This window comes from Octopus sinensis, linkage group LG17 (genome assembly GCF_006345805.1).
Source record: "Octopus sinensis linkage group LG17, ASM634580v1, whole genome shotgun sequence".
Lineage (NCBI taxonomy): Eukaryota > Metazoa > Mollusca > Cephalopoda > Octopoda > Octopodidae > Octopus > Octopus sinensis.
The window spans coordinates 24,709,702-24,727,691 of record NC_043013.1 but is presented as its reverse complement, the minus strand read 5'-3'; the positions used below and the strand labels follow the sequence as shown (position 1 = coordinate 24,727,691).

The 17,990-nt window shown below is 35.7% G+C and overlaps 1 protein-coding gene across 2 annotated transcripts in view; it reads right to left on the bottom strand.

Moving 5' to 3' along the window:
- LOC115220926 (spatacsin) overlaps positions 1 to 17,990 on the bottom strand; it is a 55,295-nt gene that overhangs the window by 12,607 nt on the left and 24,698 nt on the right. The window contains exons 11-16 of one of the 2 annotated variants that reach the window (XM_029791125.2): positions 17,727 to 17,946; positions 15,971 to 16,183; positions 15,039 to 15,139; positions 14,202 to 14,347; positions 8,030 to 8,188; positions 3,573 to 3,639 (exon numbers count right to left, since the gene is read on the bottom strand). In XM_029791125.2, coding sequence (XP_029646985.1) covers positions 3,573 to 3,639; positions 8,030 to 8,188; positions 14,202 to 14,347; positions 15,039 to 15,139; positions 15,971 to 16,183; positions 17,727 to 17,946 — 906 coding nt within the window. The remainder of the gene's footprint in view (positions 1 to 3,572; positions 3,640 to 8,029; positions 8,189 to 14,201; positions 14,348 to 15,038; positions 15,140 to 15,970; positions 16,184 to 17,726; positions 17,947 to 17,990) is intronic. The other variant, XM_029791126.2, reaches the window with a different exon arrangement.

Genomic DNA, 17,990 nt, shown 5'->3' with positions numbered 1-17,990 from the left:
GGCTTGTGAAACTGTAACTTTTGGTCTCTAGGTTTTTGGAGCATATTTTAGGAAATAAAGATCATCCACACCAGTGAGAAAAAATACTGTTAATTAGCTGAGTACATTAATTAGTTCAGTAGGTTACATGTATTTATATCAACATTATTATTTCAATATCCACTTTTCTGTGTATGAATGGGTCTGATGGAATTTATTAAGGTAGCACTTCTATGGCAGGATGCCCTTCCTGTTGCTAACTTTTACCTGTTTCCAAGCAAGATAATATTTTGATATGGCCACATGTGTTTCCATGGAACATTGGAAATGAATGACATAGCTTGCAAGGAACTGATGTTCATTTTCATCTATCACTCAAAGTCAAAGGAAGGAAATGCTTTCTGTCTTATCTTTTACCATTTTCTGAAGAGCTTCTTTGCTGACATGGGTTGGACAGTTTTAAAGAACATGCTAATTATATATTAAAAAAATTTTAATCTAAGCAGTTTTTTTTTATATGTAGTGAATATATCAGCATAGCTTTATATAAGCTGAGCATGAAATTTATAGAGATACAAGACTTCGAATAATTTTATAAATAAATAAAAAAAAAGCTAGTTATAAAATAAAATAATCAAGGGCAGAACACCATAGAAAAGGAATAAAATGGTTTAATTACTAATACTATTGTAAAGTATATTTAGCTTGTCAACACCAATAGAGAAGATTTTTTTAGAAAAAAGTATAATAATTCAAAATATATTGGATTAAAAATTATATTTACTTAGTAATAATTAATATTACTATTTTCATTTTGGGGGTTTAAGTTATAGCTGACAGGACTATTACTATCATTATTAATATAATTATTATTATTGCTATTGTTATTCTTATTTTTATTATTATTGTTAATGTTACTATTGTTATTATAATTATTATTGTTAATGTTACTCTTATTATTATTATTATTATTATTATTATTATTATTACCATTAGTTTCAACATTTCTGGCCAATCTAATATTCTTCCTATTTAATCTAGCTATGATGGTACTTATATTGGGGAGAGTAGAGTATGAGAATCTGTCTTACATGAAAAGATTCCATTATATCTATGGGAAGTAGAGAAGTTTTTTTCTAAAATAGCCATAAATTTACTATATTTGTTTGTGGATATTCCACAGTTGAATGGGATAGTGCACCATACGAGATTTTTACCTTTAAATTTTTTATGTAAGTAAGGGTGGGATAAATTTGTGCTTGCCCTGCTCCCTAGAATTGTGCCATGATTAATAGTTTTGTATATATTTCTACTGGGTCCTTTATCTGGAGAAGTAACCATTTCTTTTTCTTTCTCACCTATTTTATTTAACCCGAGTTTTTTACACTTGTGCATAAACTTATCATGAAGTGCATTGAGGCAAATATTCGCACTGGTTGTGGTAAAGGTGAGATTGTTTTCATTCCTCACATACCAGTTATACCATATAATATCCCATTACAATTTAAGTGGTTACAGTTTCCTATCCAAGTTTCTTTTGCCATGAGCATTAATAAAAGTCAGGGCCAAACACTGCTGGATTGCAACTTGAACAACCATGCTTTTCACAAGGTCAACTTTATGCACTCCAAAATAAAATAAAAAACATTGCTTATAAAAAAATATTCACTCTTAATATAACATGAATACTTCAATAACTTAATTTACCATTACTATCATTACATTCAAGAATGAGTGAATTATCTCTTTAAATGAATTGTATTATATATTTGCCATTACTGTATTGATAAATAAAATAACACATACTACTCACTAGTTATTATCATATAATAAACAAACAGAAGTTCATGTCTGAAATTATCTTTTTTCTACTTCAATTATTACATATTTTTCTCTTATAAAAATACACACATACAGGAGGAGTAAATTGTATACAGGATGTGTAAGATATCTGAGGACATATCTTTTTGGGGTCATTGCTGCATTTTTTTGCTAAATCTGTATAATCTTTGTTTCAGAAAATAATAATGGCAGACCCTCAGCTTACTCAATAAATGAAGAGGCATGCTGTTATTGTGGTTATAAAGGCTGAGCATAGTGATTTAGAAATATCTCGATTTTTAAAAATTGCCAGATCTTTTGTCTACAAAGTTTGTAAAGAGCTAGAGACTGAAGATGGAAACGTATCACCAGCATCAAAGCATAAAAAGCATTCTAAATGCTCTGAAATTATCAGAACACCTGAATCTACCCAGCAAGTTCAACAGAACTTTGATTACAATCCCAGAATGTCCATGAGGTCAGTTGCAAAAGATCTTCATGTGCCACAAGGAAAAGTCAGAAATGCCGTCTACGAAGATTTCAGATATAAGTCTTATATGATGAGGAAAGGTCAATTTATCAGAAAAAGCAAAAGAAAATCACTACATCAGATCTAAAAGGCTTTTAAACAAACTGAAAAATCCAGCAGATTTGATTTGGGTTTTCTCGAGCGAGAAAAACTTTGACCAAGATCAAAAAGTTAACAGAATAAATGACAGATGGTTATGTGCAGATTCTTCTAAAGTTCCAAGTGTTATGCATACAAAATTTCCTGCACCTGTCATGGTTTTAGGAGTTGTCAGCAATGAAGGACATGTGATGCCTCCTTACTTCTTTCCACAAGGCCTTAGAGTTAACTCTGCCACCTACATTGAGATCCTGGAAAAAAAATTTAAGCCCTGGATAGACAGTGTATGCATATGTGCTTCAGTAAGACTCTGCACTATCACAGATGACTCTAGTAACACAAAAATGGATGGCTGAAAATTTTCATGATCATGTAACCCCTAACATTTGGCCTCCTAATTCCCAAGATCTGAATCCATTTGACTATTACATGTGGAATGTTGTTGAGAGAGAGGTCAATGAACATGCCCATAACACCAAAGATTCTTTGAAAGCTGCCATAGTCACAGTAATTTCCAAAATGAACCAGGACCACTTGATTCAAGCATTTAGATGATTTAGATTTTATATAGAAGCAGTTGTTGAAGCTGAAGGTAGCTTTATTGAATAACATTATAGAAAAGGTCTATTTTTATCCTCATGGCATTTTTTGATAAATAAAGTTATCTGTTATTATATATATGTTTTTGGATTTTTTTTATAAACATAAATCTGTCCTCAAATATCTTACGCATCCTGTATATAATAATACTTTGAATGTGGTAACCGAGAAACAGTAAAAGTAATTATCGGATTAACAACAAGTATTACTGCAAGTACATGATAAAGGAAGTTTTAGTCATGGCACGTAACTTCTCTAGTGTCAGGGATGTCATAAAATGCATTCAGTGCATGAGATAGAAAGGCTAGCAGAGGAAGGGCAGCTCATCATAGAAAAAAAACATAACATGAAAAACAAACATGACATACACAGCATCAATGTGTATCAAATGATGAGAAACTACAACAAGGAGAGGGACACTGTACTGGAACAAACCTGCTCAACCATGACAACATTGAGGAAACAAATGTAAAATAAAGAGCATCATGAGAAAGAGGGAGAGAGAATCAGATGAAAAATATGATAATATAATATAAAGATTTACCTTCAACCACTGATGTATTTGTATTCTGCCATCCATACAACCAGGCAGGATCAAATGGGGTGTTTCCCTTTAACAGAACAACAAAGCCACATAATTAGCTCGCTATCACATAAATTAATCACTTACTTTGTTCATCTGCTCATATCACAACTGTTTTTCTATGCTAGCATGGATTAGACAAATATATATTATTGAAGGGAGAACATTCAGTTGTAGAAACCATGCCAAATCAGATTGAAACCTGGTGAAGCTCCCCAGCTTACTAGTTTTCAATCAAACCATCCAACCCATGCCAGTATGGAAAACCGATGTTAAGTGATGTTGATGATGATGATGATGATGATGCATTGTAATATGTATTGGTCTAACCAATGCTAACACAAGTAAATAAAACAGAAAAGTGAGAGCCTTCCCGTTTGATGTACCAAGTCAAGAAATTTTAATTCATTAAAATTATTAGTATATATCATTATCTGAATGGCTTTTGTTCAAAAAGGTAAGGAGATTAAGATCTAAGTTTTCCCATATTGTGAAATTCTATCAGTGTGGTCAATCTGTCATAGTTCTTTGCACTCTTGTTCAATTGGTCTTTATGTATTTGATGTCTTTCTACAATGTCTAGAATCTGGTGTTCTTAAGGCAGCCTATTTTCTATTTTCCTTTTTCTAGTGTCTACATCACTGCAATCTTTACACACTGAAAGGTTGACCAAAACAAAATCCATTCACCAGGTGAAACCAACATACCATCATGATGTTTTGAGAGGCTGAGATTTACATTGCAGGAAGATTTCCTCATTTGTGTTGGTCGAATGTGTCCAACTTCTTGGTTACTTTTGCTGCTGTTTCCCATGTTCCACTACCATACAGAACTGCTGGCAATGGAACTGTTGCATTCTATAGCTAGACCTTCATCTCAGTACCCAGATTTGGCAAATGCACTGGAATATACTTGCTCATTAGAAAACCTTTGTAAATCAACACCCACAAAAAAGGTATAATTAATAAAGAAATTCCTGGGGAGGAAGGACTGGGTATTAATGATTGGTACAAGGGTCAGGGGATACTGAGTACATCAAGGATGATAAAAGGAGGAGAGATGAGTAAGATGGAAATGTCTGAAAGGATATGGCAAGAGTCCAGCCAACTTTGAGCAGTAGAAACCATTATAATAGTGGAAGGAAACGTTGAGAAAAGAGACAGTATGGAGTGTGAGCCAGAGTCTGGAGTGTGCTGGTGAATGACTTTAAACAATTGGTTGATGGCTCTTTTCAAGATGTGATCAAGGATAAGAGTTGGGAATAAAACCAAATCTTGGAGCATGCTGGAGTTGATAAAATGAATGATAGAAATAATTTTATCAACACATGCAGCAACAGTGTGATCTGATGAGAAGCAACCAATTAAAAGACGAAAGATGGGTGGAGCCCATAAGTAGAAAATTTCAACAGGAGATTCACAAGTCAGACTTACTTGAAAGTTTTGCTGATAATGACGAAGATAACACAGCTTTCACTAAAATCCTCAAAAGCAAGAAACTACTGGTAGATGACAACAGAGAGACCATCAGTAGATGTAGTTTCATGGAAATTGTGCTAGCACTCATTAAGGGGTGAGAGAGATTCAAGGTGTTGGAGAATATCATTATTAACTGTTCTCTCCATTATTTTCAAAATATACATTAGGAACATGGATTCTTCCTTGCCACATATCAGAGTCTATATTTCTATCATTACTGATCACAGCCACTTTAAGAGAAATCATCTACAACTTTCACAACCTGCTTTCCATTGAAAATGTACAGTTTTGTGGTGGCATTAATCTGTAACCTTTGCTCTTTTTACAAGTAATTCTGAGTCACTTGTTCTTTGAGTTTGGTAGTTAGTTATTGTAGTCAAGTTCATTTCTGCTAGCAGAAGCAAAAGCCAAACTATAAGGTTTTTCCATTATCCTCCATTGCAGTCTTGCAGAATACTCCAATTGGTTACCCTCTTTTAAGTTATAACCACCACCAAATTTTAATTTATTAAAATTAATTTGGTATGCGGTAAAGAATGGCAACTCTAGGCAAGTTATGGTTATATTAGATTTCATAAGCAAAAGATAGTGGAAACATAACTTCTACATCTTAGAGAGAGAGAGTTTTTTGTAAATAAACATTGAGTGATGTGTGAAAGTGTGTAGCCTAATTGTTAGGGTGAAAGTTTCACATTTATAAGGTCATGAGTTTTGTTCCTAGACAAGGCAGTATATTGTGTCTATATGGAAAACAATTCATTCCATATTGCTTAGTTGAAGAGAGTACCACTTGGGTGCTAGTACAGCCCTACTTCTCCTAAACTATCCCGGAGATTTCCACTAGCTTAAGGATGAGCAAGTCAAAAGTTTCTAAAACAACTTGTAAAAGTATGGTATATGCTACCAAGTCACACTTGCTTGCAAGTGACAGCAATGTTTTTTTTTTGCTTTCTTTTGTATATTAACTTTTCAGCATGGTAGGAAAAATACTGAGGGATAACTGTGGCACAAAAATATAAAACTGATATGTACACTAGCACATTTGATGTAGTAAGCTAGGAAATTTGGATTAACGTGACTCCTTTAATGATGAAAAATTAATCTAAATGATTCACTCTGGTCAAAAAAAAAAAAGTGGGTAAACTTAAAAAAAATTTGAATTGTATTTTGATTTTAATTAATAAAAAATTTCACACATCACTCAATGTCTTTCATCACATTAACTGTCTCTAAGTTTAGAAAGCTTCTACCCCTACTGGTGACAAAGGGTCTCTCGCTCAGAGTGAAAGGTACATTGTACGACACATGTGTGCAAACTGCCATGCTTCACGGCAGTGAAACATGGGCTGTAACTGCAGAGGACATGCGTAGGCTTGAAAGAAATGAAGCTAGCATGATCCGCTGGATGTGCAATGTCAGTGTGCACACATGACAGAGTGTCAGCACCCTGAGAGAAATGCTGGACATAAGAAGCATCGAATGTGGTGTGCAAGAGAGACGTTTGCGCTGGTATGGTCATGTACTATGGATGGATGAGGAGAGATGTGTGAAGAAGTGCCACTCCCAAACAGTTGAAGGAATCCGGGGGGAGAGACCCAGGAAGACATGGAATAAGGTGGTCAAGCATGACCTTCGAATGTTAGGCCTCACAGAGGCAATAACAAAAGACCGAGATCTCTGGAGATATGCTGTGACTGCAAAGACTCGACAAATAATGTGAGTTCATGGCTGTTTTCTGCACCAGTTTCGCATAGCAGCCCCAGCCCATCCAAAGTACCTTGGATTGCAGAATGACCTGCTGTGCTTACCTTGGATTGTAGGGTGACCTGCTGTGCTTGAGAAGACCTATTGAGTCAAGTGCATCAACATCAAAATAAATATCAAATGGAAATTGTAGTTGTGATACCTGTGCTGGTGGAACGTAAAAAGCACCAACTGATTGTGGCCAGCTGCCAGCTTCCCCTGGCACCTGTGCCGGTGGCACGTAAAAAGCACCCACTACACTCATGGAGTGGTTGGCATTAGGAAGGGCATCCTGCTGTAGAAACACTGCCAGATCAGACTAGAGCCTGGTGCAGCCTCCTAGTTTCCCAGACCCAGGTTGAACTGTCCAACCCATGCTAGCATGGAAAACGGATGTGAAATGATGATGATGATGATGTAAATAAGATGCAAAACAAAAGTGAGTTTACTTGGACTTGTCAACTTAGTATCATCCAACAGTACCCAATCAATAACAATCATCACAAAAAACACATAACACTGCACAGTTTCTTGTTATGTATACTTAAAACTCTCAAAGTCTACAAAACTAACAGAGTTTCAAATATCTAACAACCACTCATACCAGTCATGTAGTGTTCACACAGCCAAGCCTTTATTGTATAGAGTAGGTGTTCTTTTTAAAACTGTCAATTAATTTTTATCGGTTGTTGACCTTTGAATAAATTGAAATCTACCCAACATTAGAAGACTGTCCATGTATACAGAATAAAAGAAGAATACGATCCACCTTTTCTATTGTCAACACAAACACACCTGACAGCATCTATGAGTTGATGCTTGAGATACAACATGTCAGTCTTCACGTGTAAAACTATGGCACAACTTGTTGTGTCCTTCCGTCCATTCAAACAGTACTGTAGTAGTCTCTTCTCTCAGTTTGTGAATTGTATGTCACTTCCACATAAATCTACTTATGACAATCACCCCTTATTCTATAATTAACATGGTAACTTTCTACCCATAACTTGACCATCATTCTTATGTAGAACCACATTTCTTTCACAATATTACATTTTCCAAGTTTTTACTTTCAACGATTAACATGTCAATATTGAAACCTCACCTTGTAATCTCCAACTTTTTGACTGTGATTCTGAATGAACACAACAACTCTTTGGTTTAACAAATTTGCAAAATATTAGTTCAGTTACTTACTTTCATTAACTGGTAAACTGTGATATCATATTGGCAAACTTTCTTCACTGAAGTTGGAAATAAAGCATCATGTAGCCGAGGGTAGTGAAGCAGGCTATCTTCAAGAAGATTCATGTCGATTCCTTGGAATATATCAGGAACAGTGGAACTGGCAGTCATCTGGAAAATGTTATTATAGAGAACAAAATGTATATAGAATTAGATTCCTTTCAACGTATACCCACATGAATATCATATTTTTATATTACTTTTTTATTTATAAAGTACTATTGTTAAGTAACAAAACATTTCTATTACTTTCTTCTCTCAAGGATCCATAACTAATTTTATGTGGTATGCACTGTGGACACTTTTAACAGCATTGTAGACACTGAACACAAACCTACATGGGGAAGATGTGGACTCCAGAAGTCACATCGATGCACCCCATTGCAGAGAACAGTAACTCCATATAAAAACCTGCATGGGGTAGTTATGTAAACTTATCTAAGAGGGCAGTGATTTTGAATATAAGCCTTGATGAAGATGTGAATCCCGAAACCTGCAATGAAAGCAACCCATCTACAAGAGCAGATATTGTGTAGAAGAGTTACTTTAGTCTATACAGACAACCTCTCTTTAGTGTTGGTGGTTCAATGAATTGCTTCTAGTCCATGATGTTAGATAGTTTGTCAAAGGAAGGACAATGAACAAATAAACCAATGCCAAAATCATGAAAAACTCTAACAAGACTAACACTGACTATTCTAATACTGCACATAGAAATGGGATAGTTAAGGGACTGCCACGATCAATTTTTGTACAATGAAAGTTATGTCTGGAGAGATTGTAGAGATGCTAGAGTAGAGGCAAGTATCTCTGTGCTGTGAACAAAAAGCATGATGGAGTGCAACCTTAGCTAGACTCCTTACAAACAAACACAACACATTTTTCTAGACATGCAGGAAATAATAGTGTGCTAGGTGGAATAAGTATATTGTTGCTAGAGAAAGGGATAGATAAAGTAAGCGAGTTAAAGTGTAGGATTGAGAGCAAGGAAGTTGGTGAGGGAGGATCTAGAGATAGGGCAAGATACAGAAGACTGTCAAAAAGCCCACAACACTAAAACTTGCTTGAACAGTAAAAATAATCTTAAACTGATTGTTGTGTAGTCATAAACAACAGTTATCTCTGACATAAGAGCAAAAGGAGAGTCTCTAAGGCCCTCTTGCAGACCATCTCAAACACGAATGGTATCAACCACATTATTACAGATGGTGACTTTAATGGTCATGTTGGCTGTTGCAGCATGATAGCTGTTGCAGCATAAAATGGAGGCTACGGATGCAGTACATGAAATGTCAATTGATCAAGGCTCTAAGAACTTTTGGTGATGCAAATGATCTAACCTTCTGTAACACTAACTTCAGAAAAAAACCAGCCAATCATTTGATCCCCTTTTAATCAGGCAAACACACAAATCAGATACTTTTCAAAGCCATGAGGAAATGGAGTAGACAAATGACTGTAACTAGAATGTCTTTCCCCAAGATAAATGTACCATCCCACATGGAATAGTGATTAGTGAGTTCAGAATAACAGCTCAAAGAGCTCAAAGACACAAGTCAACCAAGAAGAGGAAAGTACAGCAACTGAAAGAACCGTTTGATAAGCTTAAGTTCAGAGAGGTCTTGTGAAATATAAGGTAAAGAGAAAGGTTGGATGGAAACCACTAATATAGAAGACAGCTGGAGATTTCTGCTGGACAACCTACTGCAAGCCACAGATTTGCTGTTAGAGCAAAGTACCAGTCAACTGTAAGATGACAAAGTGATGGAATGAAATAGTAGAATTCATAAAAGCTAAGAGACAAAATTGGATGAAAGCAAAGAATTGGGAACATTATCAGATGGTCAAAAGAGAACTTAAAGGTCAGGTATAGAGAGAATGAAAAATAGTTGAAAGTAAAAAAATCTGCCAAAGTTTCACAACAAGAAGACCAGAGATACGAGGTACTGTAGAAAACTATCTGCATCAATTTGGTTATGTTTGGGTCCTACACCAACTGAATGAGGAGAACATGGCCCAGTGAATTTCTATCTACAATTAGTTGCAGATGTATGAAGAAAATGATCATTTTTTTGAAGAGAATGGTGATGGGGAAAAAAATGGATCATCATCATCATTGTTTAATGTCCGCTTTCCATGCTGGCATGTGTTGGACGGTTTGACTGAGGACTAGTGAGCAAGAGGCTGCACCAGGTTAATCTGATCTGGCATGGTTTCTACAGCAGGATGTCCATCCTTACACCAACCACCAGCACATGTGCTGGTAAGGTGACGCTGGCAATGATCACGCTCAAATGGTGCTTTTCATGTGTCACCAGCACAGGAGCCAATCCATGGCCCAGGCAACAATCACGCTCAGATATGTTTTTAACGTTCCACTGGAATGAGTGCTAAACAGGCAGTACTGTCATTGGCCATGTCAGTGATTTTGATTTTGATTTCGATTTCACTTGCCACAATAGGTCTTCATAAGCAAGGTTTATTGTCTAATGAATGAGGGTATTCATAAATGGGCTAGTTACACCCACTGGCATAGGCCAAGGGCTATGGTCTCATTTAGCTTGTTGGGTCTTCTCAAGCACAGCATATCTCCAAAGGTCCCGGACACTAGCCATTGCCCCAGTAAGGCCCAATGTTTGAAGGTTGTGCTTCACCACCTCATCCTAGGTTTTCCTGGGTCTACTTCTTCTACAGGTTCCCTCTACTGCTAGGGCATGACACTTTTGCACACAGCTGTCCTCATTCATTTGCAACACATGACCATACCAGTGCATTCATCTCTCTTGCACACCACATCCAATGCTTCTTACATCCAACTTTTCTCTCAGGGTGCTTACACTCTGTCGTGTATGCACACTGACATTACACATCCAGCGGAGCATACTGACTTCATTCCTTGTAAGCTTACGCATGTCGTCAACAGTTATGGCCCATGTTTCACTGTGATGTAGCATTGCTGTTCGCACACATGCATCATACAGTCTACCTTTTACTCTGAGCGAGAGGCCTTTTGTCATCAGCAGAGGTAGGAGCTCTCTGAACTTTGCCCAGGATATTCTTATTCTAACAGCCACACTTTCAGATAATTCCCCTAGGTAACAGAAACTAAAACAATGTGAAGCACAGCAAACTATCACAAAAAGACTTTCAAAAGTTATGCTTTCAATTTGGTAAGATTAAGTGTTGCTTTATATGAGCTTTTTTCCCATGAATAGGAACATCAATTCAGATGTGTACTGTGACCAGCTGGACAAATTAAATGCACTGATCTACAAGAAGTATCCAGAACTTGCTAATTATTGGCAACAATCATGCTATGATCATTGCCAATTTGTTTCTTATTGGCAGAAATAAGAAGCATCATCACCTCCAAACTACTCACTTTGACTGGAACAAAGCAGATTGGAACTGTTACTGTGCTGAGTTTCAATGCCCAAACTGGTTTGAATTTTATGATTCTGGAGATGTCAATACTTCACTTTAGAACACCCTCAGTTCAATCTGGGCTGCATGTGAAGCATCAGTATCACACAAATGCTTAAAGCATCCTTAAAGAGAAATTTGGGAGACTGCAGCAGTTCATCTTGCTAGGAAAGAACATCATGCTGTTGAACAGGACTACATAGAACAAAGGAGAATAAAAGGGGCAGTAGATCGTCCAACCATCTCAAGCAAGAAACTAACTTTGAGAGCGAAGTGTTCTGGAAATATATGTATTCGAAGCAGAGACCTCTCCAGTTGGCCCTCATTGCAATCCCTATGCAAGTCAAATTACTGATGATCACAAAGAAGGAGCAGAGTTTATTGCTGAATGCTATGTTGGCATTTTTACTATTGAAAATCTAACTGTACCATCTTCACTACCTCTGACATCAAGTTCTACAACATCTGTGAAATTTACAACTGCAGTATTGCAATGCCATCTCAAGAACAAGACAACTATGTCTCTCCTGATCTTGATGGTGTTACTTAACTGTTTCTCACACATGGCAGGTTCTTTCTATCACACCAACTTTCATTCTTCTTCCAATTCTACCTTAACAACTGTGTCACTCCAGATCAGTGGAAAATTACCAGTGTCATTCTCCTATTCAAAAAATGATTGTACATCACCTACCAACTACCATCCAGTCAGTCTAACTAGCTGCATCACCAAACTGATGGAATCCTGTGTCAGAGAAACACTCTGAAACTTCTGGAGCTCTCAGAGCCTTATTTAGCCCTCACAATTTGGATTCAGCCCCAACTCCAGCTGTTGTAGACAACTCATCAAGTTTCTTGAGTACATCATCTGAATCACAGATGGTAGCTCACAAGTGGATGTTATCTATCTTGACTTTGCTAAAGCCTTCAATTCTGTGCCACAGAAACGACTCATAGCAAAACTTACTGCAATGGTTGTGAAAGTTGATCTTTGTAACTAGTTAAGTCCTTCATTATCAGTCGAAAAGAGGTAATCACGGTTCTAAAACATCAATATTCACCCTATGAGATGACATCTGGTGTACTACAGGAGTCCTTTTTTGGACCCCTGTTGTTTGTTGCATATATTAATGACATAGAACTTGAAATATGTTACAGTGTTCAAATATGCAGACGTTATCACGTTAAAAAGATAAAAAGAACAAATTTTATCTGCTATAGACCCTTCCTGCAATCAGACCTGGACACAATGCAGCAGTGGATTATTAACTGACAACTCAAGCTAGCTGTTGACAAGTGCATCACAATGCATTTTGAAAGGAAAATCTCAACTTTTATATAATCCCTCAACAACACCAATCTTAAGAAGTCAGTTAGTGAATGTGACTTAGGAATTACAGTCAACAGTAATCTGTGTTGGACAAACCACATCTTTGAGATTGTCAAGAAGGCTGAAGGTGTCTTAGCATCACTCAGCAAGTCCTTTGTCAGCCACTCTTCAGCTATCTATTTGAAGCTGTATATGACTATGGTATATCCACACTTAGTTTGCATCACCAGGGTGGGACCCCTACCTTGCTCAGCATATCAATCTCCTGGAAACTGTCCAGAAATGTGCAACCAGATGAATACTTGCTGTCAGGCATCTATCATACCCTCAATGTCCTGCTTCTCTGGCATGGACACATTAAAGCTCTGACGTTTGGCAACTGACTTGGTAAACTCCCACAAGATTATCCAACATCTTTCCAACAACAACCTTGGGCACCTTTTTGAATGTGTACATGTGTTGTATGTATATATATGTATTGTGGTTCTGTGAGGTGTATGTACCTATGGTTATGTATTGCTATGTGTATGTATTTGTAGACGTTTGTGTACTTGTGCGAGTATTTGCATCTGCATGCTTGCAAAGATCTGAAGGAGAATTAGATAAAAGAGAACAAATACATACACAAAAGGAAAGAGAGAAAGAGACAAAGAGAAAATGGGAGGGGGAGGAGAGATGAAGAGAAAGAGAAGGGGAGGGGTATCTGAAGGGAAGACAGGGTTTTACATCAAACCATCTTGGAATGCTGCAACTCCTTCAACTTCAACATCAACATTGCTGAACTGACCACTTCATCAGGATGTGCCCCTTCCATCAATAGCTTGATGAGCACCAAACAAGGCATGCTGCAGCTAGATTGTCCCCAACATCTATCTCATTGGTTCCCTGTCTCACTTGTGGAAAATTCTGCTGCTTGGCTTTTGGTATCCACTCACATCAGTGTGTTCACCAACTGCATTTGGCATCAACTTGAAGGAATGTTGTCATCTTCAGGGTGGTAGGATCTTCAAGCTAAGCTATCTCTTCTCTCGCCACTATGACCCTATAATTCTCCTTCAACAACACTATCTAGATCCTCATCAACTTCATCTATTTTTGCTTTTACATGTTACCTTTCCTTCACACCTTCTGGTTATACTCACATTTATATTGTGGAATAGCCCACATTAGATTTGCTAGAACAGATCTGTTCTCACACATACTGACATATATATACAAATTGAATGTAAGTTTATTAATCATGTTAATTGTGTAAAATCCTGAAGAAGGCAGTAGTGCACATATTTCCCTTAAAGATCCATGAAATTTGTATAAAACATTTTTAAGATAATTGATACGGTAAAAAAAATTATATAATAAAGAAAGCCATACTGAGGTTAATAGGTCATTGCCATAGAGAATAGTTGCTAAGGCAGCCAAAACATGACCTTCTCGAATGAGGTCAGTAACGGATGGTTCTTTCAAGTTCCAAACAACTGCAGCATTGGACAAGCTAGCTTCATAGATGGGGCTGGTGTCTGCCAAACAAGAAAAATCATTAGAATTAGTTAAATGATGATCTACATACAACTAAAACTAAAACATGTGCATAATAGTGTACCAATATGCATGTCATTTGTTGTGCAGTATAGAAATGGAGATTAATGATTTGGGAAGAAGATAGCTCTAAAATATTTATAGCTGGTCCTTCTTACAGCAAACATACATAAACCTCTTGCATTTCCCAAAGCAATTTTGCAACTGTCTGCATACGGTCCTTCAGTATTTCTCTCCTTTGCAACTGATTTTCCTGTCCACCTAAGAGTGCAATTCAAATTAAGCACAACAGAAATCTTGCTTTCTTTCTATTAGTTATAATCATGTTTCTAACATGACATATTTGAAAGAAAAGCTACTCCATATTTATATGCAGTGAGTGCATGTGTGTGATGAGAAATCAATTAAAGCCCTTGTGAAAGACATAAGTGTCACAACCTTTCCTATATGTCAGAAGAACCAAAATATTCAATGCATAAATTATATATTGAAACAATTAACTGAACTAATAAGATGTCAATGAACTAAATAGATTTCTGAATTACAGTATGTAAACATTATCAACAATTGGTACAGCTATAAATACAATTCAAAATTTTGTAAGTGCATCAATAATCTATTTGTACTGATGCTCTGCATGAATCTATTATGTTATAAAATCTATCAACTCACCATAAGGGTTTATAGATAAAGCATAAAAGCTGTTAAACATCTTCATCCACATGTCTTCATTACTCTCAAAGTATTGCAAGGATAATTGCTTGGGGCTAATCCTAGAAGAAAAGAAAATATCAATGAGCATTTCTAATTTTTAAAAAATTACATTAATAATTTAGGGCACTTTTACAAATGTCAGATATTATTAATATCTTTTGGCAAGATTTTGTAGGTGAGCAATATTGATGGTGCTCAACTCCGCTATATTACTTATTTTTATTGACTTCTGTGAAATGAAAATCAAAGTTGATCTCAAAAGGATTTGATCTTAGTACATTTAACTATCAATAGATCCACTATGAAGCTCTCATAAAGAATTTGTGCTCATATAGCATATATAAAGGAAGTCCTGAGTACAACTCAGTGCTACAAGGGAAGTAAATATTTATTTACAGTGCTGCTGCTAATAGCAATGGTGGGTTATTCTTACAATGAAACATAAATTTACAACTGGATAAATTGTAAAATTTGAGTGTCACTGTCTTCACTGAAGACACTAAGTGTAGCTTTCAAAATACAAAACAGTTCAGATACTTTGTCTTATACATTATCAACTTACTTATCTTCAATGTGAGAATCAGGTATAATGAAATTAAATTCTCAGATCCATTGCTCCAGATGTACCATGCTCCATGATTATAAAAGGATCATACCGTGTGTGCTCTCAGATAGAACATGTTTCACTGTATGAGTGCACAGTGTGGCATTTTAAACTTGTTGCACTTTCTTCATCATTCATGCTATTCTATAAGTCTACACAGAATGTAGTAACCTTAGAGAAAAATGTGAAACAGTGTAACTAAACTCCAACTTTGCAGTAGATGAAGGAAAGGAAGGTGAAAGAAAAAGCAAAACTATTTTGTAAAAGTAAACAACAGGCTGCATACTTATGAATCTGGCAATATTTCCACAGCAGATAACCAAAGTTGTTCTTGGTACAATAAGCAATCATATCTTGGTGGAATTGGCGTAATTCTATAGAACATGTTTTCACTTCAGTTATTGGAGAAGGAAGTTTTAAAACACCTTTTAAGTGGTTCAACAAATGAAGGAACATTGCAAAATTGCGAGTCAATAATGAAGGATCCAGAATTCCATTTCTGAGGAAAGAAAAATTGAAACAATTTATGCATAAAAACAGCAAGTAATACTGAAAAAAGAAATTACAATTATACACATGCTTTATACTGCTTCAATGAGAGACTCCCAACTTGGTAGATAAGCCTTCTCTTACCATCTGCATGCAGAAAAGGGGCAAAGAGAGTGAGATACATCTTAAGAATTGGCTAGTGTTGTGGATCATTGTTTAGTGCAGGGTCACTTCTCAGATTCTGCACTAAACATATTCTCTCACAGAAAACTCCACTTAAACTTTCTGCCAATGTATCTCCTCAATTACTAACTTTCTAACTGACAACAATTTAAATAAAGCATCTTTACCAACAGTGGCTATTGTTGCTCCTTCTCAGAATAACAATTTGATACTAGACAAAGTATAGACAATTTTAAAAATTCACAAATTAGTCTCTGTGACTGTGGTTTCTCTCGGTGTTTTCTTGAGCTAATTTAAAGCATGGTGATAGTCAACAGAATGACTCTGACCTAACATTCCAAATATGCAATGATTCAGTCTTATTTGTTGGTTGTTTTGGTGACACAGTAAAAGAACATCACTTAAAGAATGTTAAGATCTAATATTTCTCACACCATGAACTTTAAAAGTCATATAGAAAACAAAATCAACTCTAGTATAAAGACAAAATCTAAAAGTTATTATTACTTTATAGGGTAGTCATTAAAAATAACATTTAATTCTAAGACCTTTGTACACACGAAAACAATTTTTATAGAGTTTAATACACTCAATCCAGTTGTTGACAGAGGCAGGCTTCATTGAATGTTTTAACTCAAACAAGAATGGGAAAACATAGTCAATGAAATGATACAAATTAATTTAATTCAGTTAATAATTAAATCACTACAGCTTTGATTACATAACAGCACTAGCCCAAAGTGGACTGATTAATAATACTGCTGTTGAACAATTACCTTTGTCGAGGTTGCCATGATTGTAATCATAAAGAGCGTCAAATGGTATGATATGGTCAAAAATATCATTAGAGCTCTAGAAAATTAATATTCGAGCTTCTTAAAAACATGTTATAGATAATTTTGTTATACACAGATATGATTGACAGAATGAGGTGAACAATAGTCTTCTACATATCTCACTGAATTTTTAACTTTAGAACAATGTTTTCTTTTTAACTTTTCATACAAAGTGTACTAGCAATTTTTTAAAATCTGATTTCCAGTGAGTCACAATGTCAAAAAATTGAACCACTGATCTAAAATCGATGTCTCAAAGCAAATATATTTTCATTTCTAAAGATGATATATTTACAGGATCCTAAACAGTTCATATACTACTACTACTGCTGCTTGTTGTAGTAGTAGTAGTTGTTGTTTAACATCAAATATTCAAATATTTTGTATCAAAGCAAGTTAGCTAGATCAGTAAAACAGTTTGTCTCTATCAATGTTCATCTACTATATATTTGTGTATAAGAAATAACATTTCAAATACTAGCACACTTCATATAAATTACATCCATGTGCATGTTAATGAGTCAAACTACATACGCTGCTAGTAAAGTTTGAACCAATTCCTGGAGATAGTTTGTTCCATGAGTCTTTACAATATGAAAAATTTGTTGATAAGAAATATCATCAGGTGGTGTTACTAATTCCTTTTTCGAACTGATATGTTCAAATAACCAATTTAATGCAGCATCAATCCGGTTGTGGCTGACTAAGTATTCCCACATGACACTGGGAGGAACATTCTGGACAGGAGCAGCTGCTAGAAATTGAAGAAATAATGTACGCTTATAAATAATATTTATA